At 42.9% G+C, this 17,454-nt stretch overlaps 1 protein-coding gene across 1 annotated transcript; it reads left to right on the top strand.

Moving 5' to 3' along the window:
- The first annotated feature begins 13,940 nt into the window (after positions 1-13,940).
- Positions 13,941-17,245, top strand: LOC126512767 (prorelaxin-like). Its single transcript, XM_050160716.1, has 2 exons — positions 13,941-14,191; positions 16,768-17,245. Exons 1-2 carry the CDS (start codon positions 13,987-13,989, stop codon positions 17,112-17,114), a joined length of 552 nt encoding a protein of 183 aa, XP_050016673.1. The 5' UTR covers positions 13,941-13,986; the 3' UTR covers positions 17,115-17,245.
- Positions 17,246-17,454: the final 209 nt, after the last annotated feature.

Genomic DNA, 17,454 nt, shown 5'->3' with positions numbered 1-17,454 from the left:
GACTTCCCTATATACCTGTACTTGTGTGCACATTCCTCCCTCCAGACACATGTACACTGAGTCAAAAATGAAATAAATCTTAAAAATCAAAAGAAAGATGGCTATAAATCATTACTGTGGACAAACTGGATAACCTTGAGGGGACAGCTAGATTCCTGTGAACACTGAATCATGAAGAAACAGAAAACCTGAACAGGCCAACAATGAGTAAGCAGACTGAATTAGCATACCACATTAATAATATAAAAGACGAGCACACAATCATTTCAACAGATGCAGGAACAGCATTCAATAAAATTCAGTGCCCATCCATGGTGAGAATCCTCAACAAATTAAGCATAGAAGGAACGTCATACCTCTGTCCATTCAAGTCCATATACAATAAGCCCACAGCTAACATAGTGATGTGGGATTCCCCTTTGTATGCTGTGAATACAATTAGTTAATTAATAAAGAAAACTGGCTTGGCCTAATAGGGCAAAAGAATAGAGGTAGTCAAGGAAAACTAAACTGAATTCTGGGAGAAAGAAGGGCAGAGTTAGAGAGAAGTCATGGAGCTGCCACTGGAGACAGACACGCTGAAACTTTGCTCGTAGGCCACCACTTCGTGGTGATGCATAGATTAATAGAGATGGGTTAAATTAAGATGTAAGAGTTAGCCAATAAGAAGCTAGAGCTAATGGGCCAAGCAGTGATTTAAATAATACAATTTCTGTGTGATTATTTCAGTTCTGGGAGACCAAAACGAACAAGCAGCCCTCTTACTACAACATAGGTGTTTCAGCTACTTATCACTGTGACCAAATATCTAACAAGACGTAATGTCAGGGAGGAAGGATACATGGACTCATGGTCTGATAGGGTCCAGTCCATCATGGTGGAGAAGGCATGGCAGCTATGACTGTGCTGGGACCGTGTGGCTGGCATTTCCTTTGGAAAGGGATTGGACTGTAACTGTTAGGTCTGACTTCATGGTCCTACATCTGCCTGCAGAGTTCCATGTCCCAAGGTCCTACAGCCAGTAGGGTAGGAGGGATGCCTGATTTGGAGCTTTCCAGCCTGCTGTAGGGCTTCAGGCTGGTGAAAAACTCCAGCCCCAATGACAAACAGTGAGCTGCTGCAGCAGAGGGACCCCAACAGGAACAGCATCCCAGATGCTGGGGAGCTCCAGAGCCCTGCGTGCAAACAACCTGGAAACTGCACTGGGAAACCTCAGACATCCCTCTAAGAACCAGAAGTTCTGGCTGCAAGTCAAAGCTGGAATACAATACTTTAGTTAGAAAGGCTTCAGCCTGGGACTGGAGAGATAGATGGCTCAATGGTTAAGAGCACTGACTGTTCTCCCAGAGGACCCTGGTTCAATTCCCAGTACCCACATGGCAGCTCACAACTGCCTACTGTAATTCCAGTTCCAGAAGACCCAACACCCGTGACAAAACACCAATGCACATAAAATAAAAATAAATAAAAATTTGAAAACTCACAATTAAAAAAAAAAAGAAAGAAAAGAAAGGCTCCAGCCAGAAGAAAAGGACAGAGGAGTACTGGAGGAGAGTATAACAATGGGAGCCTCTTCCAGTTCCCAGCAGAAGGGGCTGCAGCCTGCTTTGGAAGACAAGTGGGCAGTTTTCTCTTGGGAAGGGATATGGGAAAGGTCGCAGGGATCTTAGACTACATTAGGAAGTCTAAAGCAAGACCTATAATTCTGTCTTAGGGTTTCTATTGCTGTGATGACACACCATGCCCATGGCAACTCTTAGGAAAACATTGAATGGGGTGGTTTACCGTTTCAGAGGTTCGGTTCATTGTTATCATGGTGGGACGTGGCAGCGTGAAGGCAGATGTAGTGCTGGAGCTGAGAGTCCTATGTTTGATAGGCAGGTAACAGGAAATGATCTGAGACACTGAGCATGGCTTGAGCATATATGAGATCTCAAGCCCAACTCCATAAGGACACCCTTCCTCCAACAAAGCCACGCCTACTCCAACAAGGCCCCACCTCCTAATAGTGCCCTTCCCTTTGGGGGAGGTTTTCTTTCAAACTACCTCATCCCATAGGAAAAAACAAAGAGGAGGAGTTGGGTAGATTGTAGGAGAAGGCTGTTTGAATTGTCTTCTGATCACTTTGCTGGAGAAGATGGGCGTTTCCTCCTAGGGCTATGCCGGTGACCAAACATGCCTACTGGTAGTGGGCGGATAAGAGAAACAGCAGACATTAAGCATACAGTTCCGGGATTGGAATGTGGGCTTTATATGCTGTCCTGGACCACACAGGAGTGGCAAGCGAGGTAGACTGACTAGGCGAGGTCTGTCTGTGTGAGACAGGTTTTTGTAGTATCGTGAGGGTGAAGCGGTTCCCATGACAGCACGTGATCGGCTAATCTGAATACTCCGGCAAGCTGGCAGAGGATTGACGCTCACTACTCTGGGACAAGCAAGAATGGCGCTGAGTTCTCTCTACAAGGAGGGCTGTTTAGCTGCCAGACTTCAGCAGCGTACTGAGAGGGGGAGAAACTTACAGGCAGGCCAGCTGAGGCTCTTCCAGATTCAATTCACCTGGTATCGGGGTAGCATGTGATATTGCTGGCCATTCATTTTAGGCCTTAGACCCCAGTTGACCCCTTAATGACTTGAAATCAATTTAAACTTTGGTAATGACTCATACTCTCAGGGGAAAAAAAAAAGCCAAAACAAACAACAAAAAACCCAACTGCCTCAAAGAAAGTAAAACAGGCAGTTGGTTCAAAGAAGGACAAGATCACAATGGTTAAAAGGACTATTTCTGGGGACAGCAACTGACTCCACTTTTTCAGGGACAGCCAAGGGAAACCATCTGTGGTTTCCAGGATTCTTGGTATACAACATGTTTTTATTCAAGTGAAGTGCTGTTGTCCTTGTCCAGTACTGGTGAGCCACGCACAATATCGTTCAGTTCTTTGGGAATGAAACCTTTCATTCAACTTCAGGGACCAACCAATTACCCAACGTGCAGCATCAGGGCTAACACTCGTGAGGCGTGTGACTGGCAGGTTTGGGGTGTATGGCTCTCAGTCAGCGCTGTGTGGTAGGACATCAGTGGCTCGCAGTAGGCTCCTGGGAGTTCTATTGGATGAGAATCAAGAAGGGCTTGTGGGGACAGGGTGATCAGAAGCACAGTATATTGTCTGGGGTCCTGCTACGGGCACTTGCCACATTTTCTTTTCACTTTCTTTCTTTTCTTTTTCTTGTTTTTTTGATTTTTGCTTTTGGTTTTTTGAGACAGGGTTATTCTCTATAGCTCTGACTGTCGTGGAACTCACTCTGTAGACCAGGCTGGCCTCGAACTCAGAGATCCGCCTGCCTCTGCTTCCTGAGCACTGGGATTAAAGGCCTGTGCGACCACTACCAGGCTCCCTTCAAGGCCTACTTAGTTACTAGCACCAGAGCTTCAGGAGATCACTAAGTAGGAGATCCAGGATCTGTGACAGATCATCCCCGGGCTCAGGTACAGACCGCCTGTGGTTGGCAGCCTGGAGAACACAGTAAAAAGTGACGAGAAAACACAAGGCCCTGGGAAGGTATTAGCAGCCAGCTTTAAGAGAGTGTGCAGTCCATCTTTTAAAAACTGTATCTCCCTCTTCCCTTAGAACCACTGGCCAAGCCTGAGGCTCCTGACTAGTGACGATGGAGGTCAGGAGCTAGTTCAGGAAGAAGGCCTTGAGGAGAGGAACTGAGGTCAGCCAAGGGAACGCAGAGGCTCCAGGCATAGACGAGACCTGTGCTCTATGGAACAGTGACGTCAATACAAAAGAGCCAGAACAACGGGACACAGGTGACATTCTGACACAGGTGACATTCTGACACAGAAGCGGCCCTGCAGATTCAGCCCTGCCTCTCTCCTGCTTCGTCTCCAAAAAAGGAGCTTTAGACAGAGATCATAGCCTCAGAATAAGCACTCACTTACAGGACTGGGTTTAATGTTCTGCCAAGAAGACCCATGATGAACCATTTGGAAGAAAGACAATTACTTCAGTCTTCAGAATATTATCATAACGAATACATGCACTGTTCGAGAGTGCCTAAAGCCCTTGTGAGAAACAGACCAGTGTATGCTCAACTTGATGTTTTTATTTAAAAAAAAAAAAGGATTTGGAGCAAGAGCAAGATGGCTGACTAAAGGTATCTAATACTCAGCTCCTGGTCCAATGGGAAGAACCAGAATCACAAATGCATAGCTGTGGTTTGGAGAGAGCGGTGCTGGACACAGGAAGGGAGGAACAGGAACCCTGGAAGACACAAAGATCAGAGAGTGGAATTGAGTGCGGGAACCTGAACCTCAGTTTTCCTGGTGGGGAGGGTCACCACACAACAGGAGAGAGGGTGAATGGGGGAGTCCAGCAGATGGGGACTCCCGACGCAGCCTTGTGCTGGCACTGGGCCTGACCGTATATCAGTGCTGGTGTTAGCACCAAAGTTGGCTCAGACTGTAGAGTCAGACCGAGTTACCTCTAGACACAGACACGGGTCCAGGCCTCCCACCCCCAAAACCGCTGCCATGCATAGCCCCTGCTCAGCCGAGCTGCCCCATTGGGGTGGCTATGAGCCACACCTTCAGCCACCACCATTTCCCCTGTCAGAGATCTTCCCACACAATTGCCTCACCCCCACGGCTGTAGGGCCACACCCACTGGACCGTTGGAGGATCTCGAGCTCATCGTGAGCCGGGAGACAGAACGGGTCTCCAACTCTTCTAACAACACACGTCATACGTATCCACAGCCAACAGTCACAACTGAAGCTGTAGAGTGTCTGTACCACAGGGCCCAACCGGAGCAAGAGGCAACATGTCTTACCAAACTGTGAACACACACAAGGTTCACAGCTACAAGTGACCCATCAGTGTGCAAATATCAGCTCCGGGTCCAAGACATATGAAAAGACATGATGCCTCTAAAGGAACACACGAACAACAGACCTCAGCACAAAGGGCACTGGCAAAATGCCCGGTAAAGCATCCAACTTCAGAGAACGAGGACAGGGAACCCGAACAGCACTAAAGAGAGCACAGCAAGAGCCAAGTTAGGAGAACAAACTGCGATGAAGGAGCAACCAAGCGTGGTGCTTGAGATCTTGAAAAAGAACCAAGCAGATAATTCTAAACAAAGAGCTCGATCAGTCGCCTGAAAAATGAGGTTGAACGTTTACAGACTAGCTCACACGGGAAAATAACCTGAGCCTGAAGACAGATCTTAAAACAGCTCAGGCAGAAAAGAAAAGGAAGGAAGAAGCTGGAGAAATGGCTCAGTAGTTAAGAGCACTGGCTGTTCCTCCAGAGGACCAGGGTTCAGTTCCCAGCACCCACATGGCAGCTCACACCTGTCTGTAACTCCAGCTTCAGAGTACCCAACACCCTCACACAGACATACATCCAGACAATGATCGCAATATAAAAATAAAAGAAAATTTAAAAGAAGGGGAGAGAAAAGAAAATAGTGTCTCTGAGACACTCTTTGTTGTTGTTTGTTTTGTTTTGTTTTGTTTTTGAGACCTAGTTTCTCTGTAACTTTGGAGCCTGTCCTGGAACTAGCTCTTGTAGACCAGGCTGGCCTTGAACTCAAAGAGATCCACCTGCCTCTGCCTCGCGAGTGCTGGAATTGAAGGCGTGCGCCACCACTGCTTGACTCTCTGAGACATTCTTAAAGAATAAGTACATTTGGCCACCAGAAGCCTAAGAAATAGAGACAAGTATTAAAAACAAAGAAGCAAGCAAAACCTATTAAATAATAGGTTGGAAATAGTTAGAAAATGCCTCAATCTCAAAGATAGACATGCATGTATAGAAGACATGTGGATCCTAAAGTAGAATGGTCAGAGTTGACCTTCCTGTGGCATATTTAGTCACACTGTGAAAAATGCAAGGTAATTCCAGCTCTGGGGGACTAGATATGGACTTCTGAGCTCCTCAGATGCCTGCATGCACGCGCATACACACACATGTTCTTCTAGGCTCCACAGGCACCTGCATTCACACACACACACACACGCACACACACACACACACCTTTAAAAAATTATTTTAAATCTTTAAAAACTAAAGAGTGGAAAGTACAAAGTTCCATTGATGGCCCATCGGTTCAACAGCTTTACAAAAGAGACCTTCAGGAGCAGGAGGGAAGGGAATGACTGATTCCAAGTTCTGAAAGAAAACACTTGACAATGAAGAAAATTGTTTTTGACAAAGCTGTTATTCAAAAATGAAGGAGAAAAATGAAGACCCTAAAGAAGCAAAATCAAGGAGTTAATCACCACTAGAGCAAGTTCCATCAGGTGCTTGGCCGAGTGCTAAGCCAGGAAGAAGGGAAAAAGGGGAGGAAGAAAGGAAGGGAGGGAAGGAGAGAGAGAGGGAGAGAGGGAGGGAGGGAGGGAGGGAGGGAGGGAGGGAGGGAGGGAGGGAGGGAAAGAAGGAAGGAAGGACCACCATGAGAATGCTGAAAGAATCAGCTCAGAGAGAAGTAGGATAAAGTGACTTTAACAATATATTAAACCAAAGCAAACAGAGTAACATATAAGACATAAATCAAAAAAAATAAGCAAAATAACAGGAGTAAGTCTTTAGCTATTAATAATATAAATTAAATGTAAATAGACCCCTCAGGTTAAAAAAAAACACTGACCTCTTCATAGGAGAAAGAAAAGATGGTTTTTCTTTTCCTGTGCACTGGCCATTTCATTTAACACGATGTCTTCCAGTTCTATCAACTGCTACAAAATGATAGAATTTCATTCTCCTGGTGGCTGAATAATATTCCATTGTGTATCTTTACTATATTGAGTTTGTATCTTGACTAATGTGAACTGTGCACATTGGTGCATGGGTGTCTCTCTGGTATGGTAATTCTATTGCTCCGGGTTATACACCCCAAAAGGAGTTAGCTTTATCCTTCCTTCCTAAATATCAATGGAACAAGACTTTTAGCTATTAGTTGCTTCCATACTCTTTCTTGCCAAACAGTGTATATGTTGTAAAAAAACAAAACTAGATCTGTATGTAGAAAACTAGAGGTTGGAAGGTGGGTAGGGCTGGACAAAGAGAGGCTGGATTTGACGAGTACATGCTGTACAAGGGGGCTGAAATGTCGCATTGAGACATGTTAATACATAACATTAATGCGTTATCAAAAATAAAAAGGAAAAATTATTTCTTTAGAAAAACTAATAAGATATAGCCTGAATGGATTAAAAGATGAAGATCCAAATGACCTTAGAAATAAATAACTCACTAAGTCACCCAATCTGACAGTATGCTGCCCACAGGAAATTCTCTTCACCAATACACATTGTGTAGACAGAAAAAAGATATTCCACACCAATGAAAACCAGTAGCAGAGGGGGCTGGAGAGATGGCTCAGAGGTTAAGAGCATTGCCTGCTCTTCCAAAGGTCCTGAGTTCAATTCCCAGCAACCACATGGTGTGGCTCACAACCATCTGTAATGGGGTCTGGTGCCCTCTTCTGGCCTGCAGGCATACAGACNGGTGTGGCTCACAACCATCTGTAATGGGGTCTGGTGCCCTCTTCTGGCCTGCAGGCATACAGACAGAATATTGTATACATAATAAATAAATAAATATATTTTTTTTTTAAAAAAAAAGAAAACCAGTAGCAGAGAGGAATACCTACACTTACATCAGATAAAATACATTTTGAAATAAACTATAAAAAGAGACAAGAACGAGATCAATTTGACAAGAAGACATAACAATTATAGATGTGAATTCACCCATACTAAAGGATGTAATCTATAAAACACTAAAGGGGGAGATAATCTCCAATACAATAAGAATGGGGACTTCAGCTTCCCTCTCTCAGCACGGAACAGACACCTACATACAAAGAAACACCAGCATTAACACACAGAGAGAGATACTAATGGAAACTCTCAACCTAGCAGCTGCCACATACACTCATTTCCTCAGCACGTGGAGCATTCTCTACGTTAGGCAAAACAAAATAACAGATTTCAAAAAGAAAGTCATATTGTGTACTTTTTCTAGTCATAATAAAATAAAACTGGAAATCAAGAATAAAAGAAGCTAGCTGGGTGGTGGTGGTGGTGGTGCACACTTTAATCCCAGCACTTAGAGGGCAGAGGCAGTCAGATCTCTGCAAGTTCCCTGTGATGACAGCCCAGTCTACAGAGAGAGTTCCAGGACAGCCAGGGCAGTCACACAGAGGTTGTCTGGAAAGCAACAACAACAACAAAAAAGGGTAAAAGAAACTTCAGAAATTATATAATTATATGAATATATGCAAACTGAACAAATGATACTGAGTAAACACTAAGTCATTGAAGAAGTAATAAAGAAAAATAAAATTGTTTTTAATCATGTCTATATACTCCAGGTACAAAAAATAATAAAAAAAATTACACTATGTTATATTGGCCATATTGCATCTCTCTTTTCTTGTACATCCTTAAACAATGCAATGGAAAACAATAAACTTTTAGCCTAAAATAAGAAAAGTTTTAAGAACTTATAAAGATAGAATCAATATACCAACTGTTATGAAATTAAAAAAAATAGCAAGAAATGCTTTAGAAGAAGGAAGAGATTTCAAAAACCATCTTAAGTGTGCATTTCAAAGTCCAGGAAAAGCAAGGACAGGTCGAATCCAAAATAACAATGACCAAAGAGTAAATAGAAAATAAAATATAGTTGAAAATATAAATGAAATGAAGAGCTAGGTTTTGAGTAGACAAAACTGAGAAATTTTAGTTAGAACAACTGAGACAGAGAATAAAGGAGATGCAATTAATTAAAATTACAAACAAAGAAGGGTGCAATAAGACCAGTATGTGAGGAACACGAAGGATCCATAGGGACTAGTGAGCACCAATGCACCAACTAACTGGACAACCTCAGAACATGGCTTCAGGGCAGCTGCCCATCTGTTCCCTGGGAGCCCTTCTCAGATGCCAGCAACAATGCCACCCGTTCTCATGCAGCTGAGACAGGCCATACTTTATTGCTGGATTAAAGAATCAAGTTCATTGTGTATGTCTTTAAGAAAAAAAAAAAACAAAAAAAAAAAAAACAAAAAAAAAATGTCTTGGTACTGTATAAAAACAAAGCTTGCTGTGGGCATAATTCAGGGTCCATGTACAGCAAGACACTAATGTTCAACAGGTTGACCCACCAGACAATGATTCCCTGTTGGGTGTCCCCCCCCCACCCCTTGGCAAAGCTGTGGGTTATAGACTGTAATTGATGGGTTGTTCTCTGCTTCCAGCTTTCTCAAGGGCCCCTGCTGTTCCTCCCGGATAAGAAGAGCTGTCCTCGTAAGGTCAGCATCCAAACCTTATGAGACCTGGATGGAGGTGGGTGGTCCTTGGACTTCCCACAGGGCAGAGAACCCTGATTGCTCTTTGGGCTGACGAGGGAGGGGGGCTTGATTGGGGGAGGGGGAGGGAAATGGGAGGCAGAGGTGGGGAAGAGACAGAAATCTTTAATAAATTAAAAAAAGGAAGACATATAAAAGGGAAAAAAATATACTTAAACTGATTTTAATTTGGCACAATTAGCATTACAGAAAGCGGGTCAAACCTAGAACCAGAAGGCCAAAATAAAAGTTTTGTCGATCCCAGGTAAAAAAAAAAAAAAAAAAAAAAAAAAAAAAAAAAAAGCTGTTCTTTCCACAGTTCTTTGGTGGTGTGTTTTACACTTATTGGGCACACATATAGCTGTGGATGATTGGGAAGATGATTTTTGCTGTATAATTTTGATGAATAGAAAGAAGACCGGGGTATTTTACATTACTCAGACTGACACAGCATTCTCAGTCACAAAGACAACCTTTTACACGGACAGCTAACTCTTGACTCTGGAACAAATTCTACGCAGGTTAGTTGTCCCTGGGGACAAATATCTGGTTGGCCCTAGGGACAAACAAAGTCATCTTCCCAGATGTTATTTTGCTGATCGAAGGTCATAGCTTGAAGGAATTTAGTGAACATAGCTTCACTTTCAGCACGTACGCCTGCTCCTCAAGGTCCAGCCAATTGCTTAGTGTCTGGGGACCCTCATCAACTGAAACCTATGTGCTGGACCAGGCATTTGTCACTGGCCAGTCAATATGACAGCCCCAGCCTAAGAGAAACTACGGGATGTATCTTGTATTATGAGAATGAGTCAGGTCCTGAAAATGTAACTCATAATTTTCCAGCATTTGGCTGGAAATGGAAGAACTGAGAGGCAGAGCTATGAGAAGGGACTGTAGAGACCTAATTAGGAAGCTGTAGAAAACTCCGTAACTGTGTGGGGACAGAGAGATTCTCAGAGAGCATTTTTAAGATGAAGTAAAAGAGAAAAGTACCATCAGGAAAGTGTGTGCTTGGTCCTTTTTTTTTCTTAGGTTAAGAGCAACCCTCAGATAAGAATTTTTCCTAAACCCTCACTACTCTGAGGTTTTCTCTTATTATGCTGGAGCAGACCTGGGAGTTGACCTCCCGTGGGCTGCGTAACTTGATGCTATATGAAAATAAAACTTGCTGTGGGATTTGGAATTATGTTGTCAGCAGCTTAGTTTTCCAGTACCAGTATTTTCATATGCTATACATTCCAACACATGTCTAATGAAAAACATATTTTGAGTTTTCTGATTAAACCAAAACATACAAATGGCTTTGAAAACATTAGTACTCTGGCTATATGCCCCCAAATCTTCTTTTGTAACAAAAGAACTATATGTAAAGAGAGTGTGACTATCATTGTTATTATTATTATTATTAGCATTATAGGGGTTTTAACTAAAATATCCTCTAGTTTGCTTAATTTCCAGGTTCATTTTTTTAATTAATTAATTTATTTATTAAAGATTTCTGTCTCTTCCCCACCGCCGCCTCCCCTTTCCCCCCCTCCCCCCCAATCAACTCCCCCCCCCTCGTCAGCCCAAAAAGCAATCAGGGTTCTCTGCCCTGTGTGAAGTCCAAGGACCCCCCACCTCCATCCAGGTCTAGTAAGGTGAGCATCCACGAAACTGCCTAGGCTCCCACGAAACCAATAGGTCCAGTAGAATCAAAAACCCATTGCCATTGTTCTTGAGTTCTCAGTAGTCCTCATTGTCCACTATGTTCAGCGAGACCGGTTTTATCCCGGGCTTTTTCAGACCCAGGCCAGCTGGCCTTGGTGAGTTCCTGATAGAACATCCCCCTTGTCTCAGTGTATGGGTGCACCCCTCGCGGTCCTGAGTTCCTTGCTTGTGCTCTCTCTCCTTCTGCTTCTGATTTGGACCTTGAGATTTCAGTCCGGTGCTCCATTGTGGGTCTCTGTCTCTGTCTCCTTTCATCGCCTGATGAAGGTTAATATTCAGGAGGATGCCTATATGATTTTCTTTGGGTTCTCCTTCTTATTTAGCTTCTCTAAGAACCCAAATTATAGGCTCAATGTCCTTTATTTATGGCTAGAAACCAAATATGAGTGAGTACATCCCATGTTCCTCTTTTTGGGTCTGGCTTACCTCACTCAGGATGGTGTTTTCTATTTCCATCCATTTGCCTGCAAACTTCAAGAAGTCCTTGTTTTTTACTGCTGAGTAGTACTCTAATATGTATATATTCCATACTTTCTTCATCCATTCTTCAATTGAACGGCATCTAGGTTGTTTCCAGGTTCTGGCTATTACAAACAATGCTGCTATAAATATAGTAGAGCATATACTTTTGTTGTGTGATAAGGCCTCTCTTAGGTATATTCCCAAGAGTGGTATTGCTGGGTCCATGGGTAGGTTGATTCCGAATTTCCTGAGAAACCTCCATACTGCTTTCCAAAGTGGTTGCACAAGTTTGCATTCCCACCAGCAATGGATGAGTGTACCCCTTTCTCCACAACCTCTCCAGCAAAGGCTATCATTGGTGTTTTTTATTTTCGCCATTCTGACAGGTGTAAGATGGTATCTTAAAGTTGTCTTGACTTGCATTTCCCTGATCGCTAAGGAAGTTGAGCATGACCTTAGGTGTCTTTTGGCCATTTGAACTTCTGTTGAGAGATCTCTGTTCAGCTCAGTGCCCCATTTTATAATTGGGTTGATTAGCCTTTTACGGTCTAGTTTCTTGAGTTCTTTATATATTTTGGAGATCAGACCTTTGTCAGTTGTGGGGTTGGTGAAGATCTTCTCCCAGTCAGTGGGTTGCCTTTCTGTCTTAGCAACAGTGTCCTTTGCTTTACAGAAGCTTCTCAGTCTCATCTCAGTAGGTCCCATTTATTCAATGAGGCTCTTACTGTCTGTGCTGCTGGGGTTATACGTAGGAAGTGGTCTCCTGTGCCCACGTGTTGTAGAGTACTTCCCACTTTCTCTTCTATCAGGTTCAGTGTGTTCGGACTCAGGTTCATTTTTTAAAAGCACACCACAGGTTTTTGGGTCTTTAGTCTGATTAGACCTCCAGACTGAATCGCCACAAACTGAGGTAGTTTGGTCTTTTAATTATATGTCTGCTACTTAATATTAAAGTTACACCACTGAGGATAGTGTAAAAAATCCGAAAAGGCCTTATATGCTACGTACAATATCTAATAAATCAATTTCATTTAAAATTTTAAAAATGAAAAAAATTGATGAATTTCTAGATATAGATAATTTACCAAAATTGAACCATGAGGACATAGAAAGCAGAAATAGTATAGCATAAGTAATGAGTCTGAATAACCAAGAAGTTTCCCAACAAAGGACAGTCTGGCCTGAGCTGGCTCTGCAGAAAAATCTTACCAAATTCTTAAAGAAGTGTCACTTATTTTCAAACTATTCTAAAGAATCAAAATTCATCCTGCCAGGTCAGCATCACCCCACACCAAAAGGAGACAAAGACACAATGAACCAAACTATAAACCAATGTCATTGATAAATATAGACAAAAACACTCAATAAAATATTAAAACATCAAAAAAAGCTTTCATGAACCATGATGGCTGCACCCTAGAGATAGATGTACAGATGGTTTACCATTTGCAAATCAATAACTATAATATAATCATCAGAATGAATTACAAAAATCATAAAAATAGAAGTAGATTGGATAAAATCCAGTATTGCTTCATGATTTAAAACAAATGATAGAAAGTTCATACCTAACATAATTAAGAGTATATGACAAGCCACAGCCTGCATCATCTTGGCAGAGAAGCTAAAAGCATTTTTTCTGATATTTAAAACAAGGGAAGGACCATGTTCTTGTTCAAGATGGTCCCGAAGAGTTTAGGATGAACAATAAGTCAATAAAGAACACAGAAAACAATTACACAGAAAGGATGTCAAATGGTGCCGATTACGTGATTCTATACAGAGAAAAAAGTGTACTCCATTATGACTAGCAGAATCTCCACTCTAGAGTCTAAAACCAACATACAAAACTCAGCAGCATTTTAAAATAGCAAGAAGGAATTTGCCGAAAAGGAATCGCAAAAGCAACCCCGTTGACATCAGCAAAAGAAAACAATAAACAAGTTTCAGTGTTTTCTACCAGGATTCGGGTGGAAAATCGTCGGTTTAGTCTGTTCCTGTTACAGATTCTCCGGACAGACAGACCGTCTGGGGTTGGACAACTACAACTATTACTGGGGTTGGAAGGTAGGGGGCACATGTTCGTACTGGCAAGCGTTTGTTTGTAAGAAGGTTGGTCTCCATATGAGCAGTGGCCATGCTTTATTCTGGAATCAAGGAAAAGTCTCAAACCCAGAGTAATTTTGGAATGCAGAATGGTTTGAGGGCAAGAGCAGAGAGGAAAAGTGCGGTGAGCGGGATAAGAACAGAAGATGACGCAGTGAAGGAAAGGTCAGCAAGGTGATCAAGATGAACCCAAGAAGGCAATGCCTTGGGTGGGAGGAAAGAGGGTGGAGCTGGAACCATCTACCCAGGCGCTAAGAGCGCCCAAGGGATATAAGAACCGGCTCGAGCACTAGGAAAGCGGCAGAGTCCAGTCCCGCCAAGGCTGAGCCTTCCAGAAGCTGCCCAGACCATGATGTCCAGCAAGTTCTTGCTCCCGTTCCTGGGGTTCTGGCTGCTGCTAAGCCAGCCTTGCAGGGCACGGGTCACGGAAGAGTGGTTGAACGAAGTCATTAAGGTGTGTGACCGTATATATGTCCGAACGGTAATCGAAATCTGTGGGCACTCAATGGTATTGGCCCCGAAGGCGCCAGCTCGGCGACAAAGGTCAATAACAGGTGAGCATCCTTGGAACTCTCTCCAGCTTTTCCGTGCTTTGCTTCCCACCGGCTGCCCCAGTCGGAAAGACCCAGTCCTCTACGGCTTGTGATTCCCCAGCCTCAGGTTTGGTCTTTGTAACTTGCTTGGATTAAAGAATTTCAATGAGAACCCATCAGAGGGAGGTAGACATGCAAGCAGCTGCCAGCAGCTTCATGCTAGGGTAGCGCTTGATCCTAGCAGGAGCCCAAATCTGGGCTGTGGATTATGCCTGGGAGAACTCCTGCTCCCCCCGTAAAGCATGTCACCAAGCCAGTCTTGACCTGCAGCTTTTTGAATTAGGTCTTGCATTTCAATCTAAAGGGTAGGGGAGTGCAAGAGAAACCCTAGAGAAAAGTGAAGGGGACCAGCAAGAAGGGAGGCTAGCCTTCAGACTATCATGGCAGAACACTCACTGGCGCTATATAAAACTTCAGTGATTAAAAAGCATGTACCTGAATGAATTCAGTTAGATTAAAATGTAATGTGAGTCTAGTATATACAAGCTAAAAATATGGATTTCAAAATAAGCTAAAAATTATTTTAAATAAATAATTTCAAGGCACAAAAACCTGCAAATTAACTCTGACCCAAACTATAACTGGCCTTTGCTTACTAGTTCTAAGTACATAGAAAGTTATCATCAGCTTTGCTTGGCCACCAAGAAAGCCCTATCTGGACAAAATTTTAGAGCAAGGAGGAACCAATAAGGTGAGTTAAAGTTCAAGAGTCTTACTTCAGAAAAGAGCTAAAACTTCTGATATATANNTAATGTATATACACACACACACATAAAATCACCCAGAATGTCACCTGCATAGCTGACTTAGATGGCGAGCTGGCAGGGAGCAGTGAGAAGGTAAAGTAGCAACAGTGTTATTGCTTTCCCTCTGCCAAATTCCAGCTGCTGAAGTATATTGTTGGCTCAGGGAACAACAGGACTCTCAAGAGGGAGCTTTGTCCCAGCACACCCCTCTATAGGTGAAGGGTTTGTCTCAGGGAACGACAGGACTCTCAGGAAGAAGCTTTATCCCAGCGCACCACTGTATAGGTGAAAGGTTTGGCTTTCTCTAAAGCGTAAAGCGTCCATGGCTACCCAGGCATCTCCCTTCCACATTTACTGTATCTTTTGGATTCTTGGGTTTTCTTATTTCTTATTGGTAAGCTGAAGAAGAACAGCAGCAAGACTGAGTCATTGTTTTAAAATTTGAACGGAACCAACATTTCCAGTTTCTTTGTTTGCTAAAACTCTTAATTTGTGCATTTGGACTAGGTAAAAGGCAGGGGAGGGTTTGTGTTACTGTAAGGGATTTTTTGTTTGTTTGTTTGTTTGTTTGTTCATTTGTTGTGTTTTGTGTGGGTTTTTTTTTTTGGCAGAAAATGTTTTCTTTTTAAACCCCTAACTGGCATTGCCACAGGAACAGTCAGTCCATGCTGAACCATAGATAGGTATAAAGAAGTCAGCGGCCAGGTGGGTCTAGCAGCATTTCCTACTGGGCAAACACCACACTTAACACTTTGGCACATGTGCCATAGGAGACACTAATCTCTTTGAGAAGCACATGGTTTGGGATTGGTGTTCTTTTAAGCAAGCAGTTCTCAACCTGTGGGTCAAGACCCCTTTGGGGGGGGGACACATATCAAATAGCCTGCATATTAGATATTTGCATTACGATTTACAACAATAGAAAAAATACAGTTATGAAGTAGCAATGAAAATAATTTTATGGTTGGGGTCACCACAAGATGGGGAAGTGTGTTAAAGTGTCACGGCCTTAAGAAGGTGGAGAACCATTGTTTTAAGCTGTTTCTCTCTTGACTATACAATACCATTGACTTGGAGCAAACATTATGGAGAATGAAGATAAACATAAGTGTTTAGAGACATCCATCCTCCTGGTCAGAGCTAAACTGCTGGAAACTCTGTCTTTTAAATGCTATCCTGAAGCAGCACCTTGACACTGTGGGACACTTAAGCTCTTAAAATTATGAAAATATTTTTTCAAGGATTCCTTTCATGGCTCAAAAGCAATGAAGAAAATTACTCAGGCCAGAAAACATGTATATGAGTGGGGTTTTGTTTTGAGACGGTCTCTCTACCTAGTCCTGGCTGCCTGACACTTACTCTGTAGACCTGGTTGGCCTTGAACTCACAGAGCCTCTGCCTCTGTCCCCCCCCAAGTGCTGGGATTAAAGGCGTGTGCCACCACACGTGCCTAGCAAACGTGAACACTAATGTTTTCAATGGCCAACATGATTTCAGAAAAGTAAGAGTTCCATGTCAAAGGATGAAAATTACTGTGATAAAGAGCAAGACAGGAGTCATGAAGAAAGATATTAGAAGGCCATGCGTAAAGAGAACCCTGGTAAGATCATAGCACTCTGACCTGTCCAGCAAGCAAAACCATTTAGATATTCAATACTTGCTGATTCTGTTTCTGTGTTTAATTATATCCTGGTAAAAATAGTTTTGTTGCTATTCAAGTGTCTTTAGTTTCCCGAATGCTCTTTGACATGAATATTTTCTCCCCTACCCACTTTCTTTTAAACATCACAGAAACTGTACCATCCCTCAACAACAAAGATGCGGCGCCTTCGGATACGATGCTTAAATACCTGCCAAACTGGCCACAGAAGCTCAAGGTGGCACTGCCTGAGGAGCATCTGTCCTTACCAGAGCTGCAACAGCATGCACCTGCATTGAGCAATTCTGCTGGAAGCCTGGAAGGCTTGAAGAAAGGTTTCCACAAGACACAAGTTGAAGCAGAAGCCAGCGGTGCTCCAGAAACCAAACGCTTGCGCTTGGACACTCTCGCACGGAGAAAGAGGCAGTCCCGTATATGGCTGAGTGAGCAGTGTTGCCACTTTGGTTGTCCCAGAAGAGCTATTGCTCAGTACTGCTGATGTGGAGCCAATTGTGCGCATTCTTGTCACCTGCTTGACAAGAATGTCAAGTGCCTCTTTCTGTTCCTTTCGATGATAAGAATCCGAGAAATTGTTATCTACATTTGAATTCTCCATCTGAGTGAAAGAAATGTTCGTTCCATTATTGTTGTTCTATCAATAATACTTTTAATGCAAAACTCATTTTGCCTTTTTTAACAGTCTTATTGCTTTCAAATGATATACATTTAAAATGGCTATGAAATCTTACCACTTAAGCATACATAGGAGCTCACCTCAATATAATGCCCACTTAGGAAGTCCTGGGCCCTCCTCTGGCCTCTGCAGGCACCACAATACA

Source organism: Alexandromys fortis, unplaced genomic scaffold, assembly GCF_014885135.2.
Source record: "Alexandromys fortis isolate MF-2015 unplaced genomic scaffold, M_Fortis_MF-2015_v1.1 scaffold_10, whole genome shotgun sequence".
NCBI classification, from domain to species: domain Eukaryota; kingdom Metazoa; phylum Chordata; class Mammalia; order Rodentia; family Cricetidae; genus Alexandromys; species Alexandromys fortis.
The sequence above is the reverse complement of the archived record's forward strand: the minus strand, read 5'-3'. Positions and strand labels throughout refer to the sequence as shown.

Coding starts and splice junctions, on each gene's coding strand:
- LOC126512767 (XM_050160716.1), top strand. CDS start 13,987: ATGATGTCCAGCAAGTTCTTGCTCCCGTTCCTGGGGTTCTGGCTGCTG. Junction 14,192..16,767: donor GCGACAAAGGTCAATAACAG/GTGAGCATCCTT, acceptor TAAACATCACAG/AAACTGTACCATCCCTCAAC.